The sequence below is a fragment of the Lupinus angustifolius genome, chromosome LG04 (genome assembly GCF_001865875.1).
Source record: "Lupinus angustifolius cultivar Tanjil chromosome LG04, LupAngTanjil_v1.0, whole genome shotgun sequence".
Lineage (NCBI taxonomy): Eukaryota > Viridiplantae > Streptophyta > Magnoliopsida > Fabales > Fabaceae > Lupinus > Lupinus angustifolius.
The window spans coordinates 16,121,255-16,129,398 of record NC_032012.1 but is presented as its reverse complement, the minus strand read 5'-3'; the positions used below and the strand labels follow the sequence as shown (position 1 = coordinate 16,129,398).

The following is an 8,144-nucleotide window of genomic DNA, read 5'->3' as shown; positions in this document are numbered from 1 at the left end:
GCCTTTCAACTATTACAGTTTTTAGCTCAAATTTGTTTTTTTGGTGGTTTAATGTTCTACACAAACTCTTCAAATATAATTTAATAATGGCAAAAGGTAGCCGGGGTTGAACTTTGCATTCAAAAGTCTTGATAAGAGCATTTTTCCAAGTTTTGAATATATGTGCAATTTTAAAATTTTATAAAAAATCAATCCAAATCGAGCCGAAACCGCATATAATATTTGGATCAGACATTTGAATATAAACAGCAAACCGACCGATGTAATTATATGTTTGGATCGGATAATTTTTTGACTAAAAACCAATATAAATGGAAGGCGAATACCCCTACATGAAATGCATCTCGGGTATAACTTTCAAGCTGTCTCTTTCATGAAGTATCTCATAAGAATGACTACACCACAAGCACAATAAATTCATACATAAACATAATCTTCATATTTAGAAACAAAAACAGGTATTCATTTTGAATGCAATGAAATTGGTAATCAAGCTTTTTTAAATGCATATAACTACACACTATTAAGAACTGCATAAATGCCAACCAAGCATCACATCAGAAACTGTTATATAAACCTTACATACACAGTAAAAAGTGCAAGGAGCAATGTGAAGTTAAAGGAAGCTGCAAATGTAGAAGATGCAGATGAGTGTGGTTGATCCCTGCAAGTAATAAAGAAAACAAATTTAATTACAGAGAAGTGAAAAGGACTGAAAAAATGTAATTGCAAGCATAAGAAATTCAATGGGTTTCAAAATGTTACTTCTGCAAGTAATGGAGAGGACCACAATACAGAACATTAGCCGGTGGACCCAATTCGGTTCGACCATTTTCTTCCGGATTGATAACCTTCATATATGTTTCTTGGCCAAGGTACCATCGGTCAAGGTTTTCTGATCTCAAGTTCCAGTATCCAACATTGTCAATAGCTACCAGGATTGCTGTCCATCCTCCTGGATAAACCTGTTCATTGAGGTAAGAAGGACATTAAAAACCAACGTAAACATGTTCAAAGCAATGGTGACCGCAGTAAGGTTATTGATAAGTGATCATGAGGTCAAGAGTTCAAATAGTAGAAATTGTCTCTCCGCATGTAAAGGTAAGACTGCTGACTAAATGGAGGCCTCGTATATTGGGTTGCACTTTTTGCATCAAAAAAGAAAGAGAATGTTTTTACCATGAAAATTTAGAATGGCAGTTTACTAAATAACAGGCACCTGAGTCGTGCAGCGAGAAATTGCATCCCACTTATTGTAAGAACCTCTAGATTTCTCTGACCAAATGCCATAGTTCATCCTGAAATCAACAAATAAAACTTTGAACTGTGATATAAAAGAACAATGGTGCTCTTAAGACACATAAGGAAAGAAAAAATATCCTTACCCTACTACATAAAAGGATTGGCCATCCAAATGAAAGTTCTGAATAGTGGTGTCATTGTTTTGCAATACAATCTCAACAAATGCTCTAAAAGTAGCATTAATAAGAGATATATCTAACACTGGTGTTGTATTCACTGGCTTAATGGGAAAATCAAGCTTATAAGTTCCATTTATGTTATGCTTGTCAGCAAGCCGAAATGGTACGACAGGTTTACGAAATGAGACGCCATTGATAGTAGCTCGGGTACTGCCGTTGATTGTCACTGGTGGCACAATATTTAGCACGTAAGTATCGGTTATGTTGACGCTGCCATACTTATATGATCCTTGAGGATTAGGACGAGGTCCAGAGGCAGATGTATTTTGCCTAGTCAATGACATAGAGAATTTAATACATAGTGTGTACAAAATCATAAAAACAATAATAAACAAAATACATAAACCAAAAATTGTGTGCATATTTCTTTTGCCAAAATCCCTCAAATCAAAGTTTTACTCTTTATCTTCCAACATCTTAAACTCCAAAGTAAATTACTGACTCTTTGTTACACCCTTACACCTATAGAGTAAATTACACTATGCTACTTAAATCCATTATAACATTATTTTAGATATGTCAGGCAAATTCTTCAACTATTAAATTTTAGTCTTAATTTGGCAAGGTGAGTTTTAACACATGGTATAGCAAAGTATGTATACTAGTTGCTAATATATGACTCAAACAAGTTTGAGCACATTTCCATTACAAAGTAGATAATTTAGAATGATCTGTATAACTGAGTGTTATCGATATCAGATCGCAAACCATTACGGAATGCCAAAATCCAATATACCACTAATTTAAAATATAGGTATATATATAAAAAGGCAGCTATTACTAAAATAAAAGGAACCTTAATGCATGCATATTGTCAATATAAAACCAACAGTTTTTTATGTTATACTGGTATATCAGCATTATAACAGTAAAGCAGAACAGTGCAAATCCGATATATAATGTTGGTATATTGGCGTTATAACAGTAAGAAAATGAAATGATTTTTTCTATAGTCGATAAACAAATAGAAGAATACTTCAAGGCATAATGCACATTAAAAGGAAATCTGTGTGATAAACTCACTATGATAACATATCTGTGTAACAAACCTGACACTTCTTGCTTGGTTGATTGAGAAATCCTTGTAGTAAGTATCATCCGGTGGGGGAGGTAGAGGACCAGTTGCTGGGCCCATGGAATTTTTGTAGTGTAAAACGGCAACACCGGTAACTTTCTGCCACAAAGATTCATTCACAAACCTGGCACTTGCAACAATATAGTAGTCTGCACTTGCATTCTGGTCAGTGGAAACTAGAAAACTATAAGACTGGCCAGCATGTATATCGAAGTTGGAATAATTTGTTTGAATTGTATAACGACCCTCGGTTTCTACCAACAGCAGGTTATGATTTTGAATTCTGAAGTTCAAAGTAGTTGAAATCCCCACATGGTGGACACGGACTCGATATGTCTTGCCTGCCAAATATAATTGTATTACTAAACAATATTCAAATTGATCCAACTTACACACTAATTAGAACAAACTTCAAAGCCATTAATTACTTCAGCAATGTGGTTAACTTCCAGAAAATCTCAGAAACATAGTTTTGGACTACAAACATAACAGTTAAGAGATAAACAAACCAAAAAAACTAATGACATTCTAACAGGAATCAATCAACAGATATCTGGAAATATAGCTGCAAATTAACAAATAGTTAAAGCACTCAGCTTATGAAACAAGTACAAACAATTATAGGAACAGAAAATGAGGAAATAACCACACATGCACCATCAATTAAGTAATGATCCATTGAAAGCGATAAGTGCACAATAGAAAATTCGATGGACTATAAAGGACGAGCCGATGAGAATATGACACCTGGTTCAACGTCGATTTGTGTATGCTGAATGCCACCAGGTACAAGAGTAGCATTGTACTGGTAAGGTCCCTTCCCATTGATAAGAACTCCATCTGGTATTCCAAGGGCTTTTCCACTATCAAGTGTTGCTCTCAGAGCCTAATTTACATACATGCGCAAAATTAATCGAAAAATCGATCAAAACCCACCATCATCTCAAATATTTAGAAATAAAAGACTGAAATAAGCCGATTACTAACCGTGTGGTTCTGAGTATACCAATCACCAATCATAATGAAAATATCATTTTCTGGTTGAGCAAAAGGAATTGGTATAATGTCCCTATTATTGATAACAAATGGACCAAATCCACCAGAGGCTTTTTGGAAATTTAGAGAAGGGAAGTAATAGAAACTTCCAATTTGGTCCTTGACTTGGAATTTGTATGTCCAATTCCACTTTGGAGGAATTGGACAATTTGTACCAAGAACTCCATCACTCCATGCATTACGTTTCATTTGAACTCCAGGCCTGCCACAATCATTTGACAAAACAAAATTGTTAAATTTGCAAATAGATAACATTAAAGAATTTGTTGGACCCGACTGCGGCCAGAGAGCCTTAAGTGAGACACCACGTCTTGAACTAAATCCAATGGACATTTTCCGATTATAAGCTCTTTTACTCTTCCCCTCACATCCAATGTGGGATATCACACTCGAATAAACTCAACTAAATGTAATGTAACAGTAGAAAGTAAAAACTAACCATGTAATGAGAAGATCTTCATCCAGTTCATTGAACACATTCACATATAAATTGTCATTAGTTGTAACATTGATGGGTTGTCCAGGAAAGTTCCCATTAATAGCAATGACCTGAAATCAGATTGTATTAAACAATGAAATCAGCCAAACTCTGATCAAAATCAACATTTTCTTCGTAGCATCTTTCAAGTAGCAGAGTATATGGTATGAAGAAAAAAATTGATTTTTTTTAATGATACCCTTGTGTCCTAAGCTTAGACTCTCAAAGGGGCAAAACTCCCAAGGTTTGTTTGAGTCGGTTTTTTTTGGATGTTAATGAAAAGGAAAGACTCTTTAGGATCTGGAAAGGTCGAAAAGAAGCCCCTTTGTCATGAAATACACTAATAGAGTAAATTAATGAAATCAGAAGTTTTTTTTTCCCACTAAAAACCATCTCATAAACTTATTTCAAGGATGTGTTTTGAGTTGGTTCTTGGATATTAATAAGATTAAATACTCATTTTACTCTCTCATATTTTTCGATCTTACTATCCTTCAAAAAAAGAAAAGACAAAAAATGGAGCCAAAAATTTCAAATGTATGTCAAATTAATCTTTTTTAGGTCAAATTAGTCTCTATCAAGTCTTGTAAAACATACTAAAAATAATTAATTTGATTTACATTTGAAATTTTTGGGACCATTTTAGCTTTTTTTTTTTTTTTGAAGACTAAACTAATAAAGTCAAAAAAAAATATGTAGAATTAAAATTGATATTTACTCTTTTAATAAAGGCAAAGGCTTTTATGAGTCATAAAATATATTATAAGTATACTCTAAAGCCTCCCTTTTCTTCAAATGGATCTAATACTTTGTAGAAAGAGGTCAAGGGAGTTGTATAGTGGACACATACGTATCTGTAGTCTGTACACTTATACTCATATTGTTGACAAATAAAATGCAGGATACAATTCATTTCAGATAACCATACAAAATAATGTGTAAAATTCTACTATATAATAAACAATAAAAATATATTATCATAACAAATCATTATTTGTTGACCACAAATAGAATAATATTGATCCGTGTTTTTCTTCTGTATGTAATAGATGTGCTTGATTTTCTTTCTCTCTACCCTTGTAATTGATTGAATAATATGTTTAGCTCTTGACTAATTGTATATTATGGGCTCTTAAATACTTAATAGTTTGAACGAAAACATGCTAAGATCGAAAGGAAGTATACGATTTATAATTTATTTATCTCAAAATAATTTGGAGACTATAAAGTATATGAGAATATAAGTATTGGATATGTATCAGATACGTATATAATATAATAAGTATCCATCATTCATAACATTCAACTACAAGACACAAAAAATAAAGTAACTCCGCTGCTGTTTTAGTATAAAGCAGAAAGTTGACCAAATAAACAGCTTTTTAGTCTATTTCAAATATACTATAAACGTAACGTATTCTACACAGACAACTGTATATATTACAGAGATTTTCTTAACATTTAAGAAATGTCATCAAATTATCTTTTTTAGTAATGCAATAAAGTGACAGAATAATAAATATCATAAAAAGACACTTCAAAAAAATATTTTGATTTTACTTTTTCACACACTTGATATTTAGAAATCACTTTGGATTCCAAATAATTCCAATGGGGAAAAACAATTTACAAGACAAATGGCGGAAAAAGTTAAATTAAACTCCACATAAGTAATTATGGCGGAAATTAGATTTTCCTTTCCTCTCTAATACCAGAAAAATGGATTTTGCTAATTTTGAAATTTTGTTTTATTAAAAAATAATTTAAAATTGGGATATGTGTCATCTTCCTTCGATTATTTTTCTCTATAATAGCCCTAACATGACTTATTCAGGACAGAAATTGGTGTTTTAATTTGTGACTACGGTTGTGATTAATACAATTGTAATTATTGTGGGCCTGTGACATAAATTATGAACATTGCAATTGTTTGTAATTGATATAGTTGGATGTGGATCAAACACAATTATAAAGCAGTCACATATTTACAATGCGATGCAGTTAGGAACACAACAACAATATTATAGGTGCATCATTATGATTTACTGTGTGATAGGCAGCCACAATATTTTAGGGGCCATGCAATCCACAACTTAAAACAATAATCATAATATAAAACAATGCATAAAAAACAAGATGAAGTAAAAGAGAGAGAGAAATTTGGTAGAAGTAACTAACACGTTGGGGAACACCAAGAGGTGAAAGAGTTTGGTATGAGACATGAAGATCAGTGTGTACTCTTGGGCCAGCACCAAAACACAGGTTTGATAAGAGTGCAATGTGAAAGAAGAATGAAAAGAGAGAAAACGTAGAGAAAACCATGCTCATACTCATGGATTTTACGCACCAAAAGTGTTTTTTTCCTTTCTTTCTTGTTATTCACACTATCAAGCAAATAAACCAACCGACTAACACAGAAACAGTGTGTATTAGAGAGAGATAAAAATGGCTATTAGTTTTCCAATACTATGTAACAGAAAATTATGTTAGAATTGGACCACCATCTGTAACCTGGTACCTCTTCAACCTGTTAGTTTATACTATGTATATTTATATACTCTTTTTTCCTTTTGATATATTACCAAAAAATATAGACAAATGGTTTGAATTAAGAAGTACATCTTCTCCCACAAATTTAATCTTCTACCAAAAAAGGAAACTTATAAATTTAAATTATTTTTTTGACCGATTTTGATGATTAGAATATTCATTTTCATGTATGAAAAAACATAAATGATTATAGGAGAAAATAATGTATGTATAAATAATGTAAAATTTGTCTACATTATATTGACATATCGTTCATTGTTCATATATCAATTGTTGAAGATCGATTGTTGACTCTTTTACATATGAAGTTGATAAAAATAGTAGATAATATAATTATAGTATAGGATATTATTCCATTATCATTACATAAAATTTATGCTATAATTACAATAATTGTTCAACATGCTTTTATGAGAAAATGTTTCAATTAAAAGTGGTGTGGGAGAAAATAAAGATTGTTAAATTTGGTTATTTAATTTTTTTGGTATAAGAAAGAGTATTTTCGCATGTTATGAATAAAGAATTAATTATTATGTGTGATATATCTTCCCAATAAGTGTTTGTCTTTGCAATCCAACTTTCCATATGTGTGATTATCTCTCCCAACAAGTATTACCAACAAGAGTTGAATCATTGATCTTTTGGTTATCATGAGGTTTACCACGACTTTCTACCATTAGACAAACGTCTTATTTGTAGACCAAGTGTTGAAGTTTTTTTTAGTTATAAATAAATGAGATGATAGAAGACTTATGGAAAGAATAAGTTTAATGGTATAGTAAAAAATCTTTTTAAAATGTATATTCAATTCTGTATCTGGCTTTTCCTTTTTATGGTTTCTATACTGTGATTTGTTACATTCCGAATCTTAGTGATATATACTGGTTTTATATGACATGGTAACATCTCACATTGAATAAATTTGTCAATTTTCAAAGATAAGGTTTCAAATATATTCCTTTATGTCTAATTATTGTTCGATCATTTTCTAGTTCTAGAAATCCGTTTTAATTTTTTTGATTGATTTTTGACTCATTTATTATTTACTTAGTTCATCCCCTATCCTGTTTTCTGTGAGAAAAATAATATTAATTTACAATTTCAAATATTGACAAACTTTTTTTCTAATACTGTTGTTATGCAATATTAAACATACTATATTTATTAGTTAATTCAAATTTTCTTCTCTCTTTCCACTTTACATATCAAATAATTAATACACTATTATTATTTTACAATCTCAAGTTAAACTTTTATTTTCTAATTCTTTGGTTATGCAATAACTAAATATATTATTTTATCAATATTAATTAATTCAAATTTTTAGTCTCTCTTTCCAGTAATGGTGCCAATTAATGAATACACTATTATTATTTGACAATCTCAAGATCTAGTCAAACTTTATTTTTCTAATTCTATTGTTGTGCAATAACTAAATAATGTAATATTTATGCACCGACAATATAAAGATTTATACACAAATCAGTATATCATACCCCGTTCA

At 31.1% G+C, this 8,144-nt stretch overlaps 1 protein-coding gene across 1 annotated transcript; it reads right to left on the bottom strand.

The window, feature by feature from the left end:
- LOC109346013 (monocopper oxidase-like protein SKS1) lies at nt 448-6,540 on the bottom strand. The gene is made up of 9 exons (XM_019585351.1): nt 6,269-6,540; nt 4,052-4,161; nt 3,544-3,814; nt 3,304-3,442; nt 2,531-2,897; nt 1,386-1,751; nt 1,220-1,298; nt 766-965; nt 448-664 (listed from the first exon to the last, which is right to left on the bottom strand). Exons 1-9 carry the CDS (start codon nt 6,422-6,424, stop codon nt 568-570), a joined length of 1,785 nt encoding a protein of 594 aa, XP_019440896.1. The 5' UTR covers nt 6,425-6,540; the 3' UTR covers nt 448-567.

What these genes read in the sequence shown, in the direction of transcription:
- LOC109346013 (XM_019585351.1), bottom strand. Translation starts at nt 6,424, where the DNA reads ATGAGTATGAGCATGGTTTTCTCTACGTTTTCTCTCTTTTCATTCTTC. An exon ending in GGTATACTCAGAACCACACG is followed by an intron (nt 3,443 to 3,543) that starts GTTAGTAATCGG and finishes TATGTAAATTAG; the next exon opens with GCTCTGAGAGCAACACTTGA. An exon ending in TTTCTCGCTGCACGACTCAG is followed by an intron (nt 966 to 1,219) that starts GTGCCTGTTATT and finishes CTCAATGAACAG; the next exon opens with GTTTATCCAGGAGGATGGAC.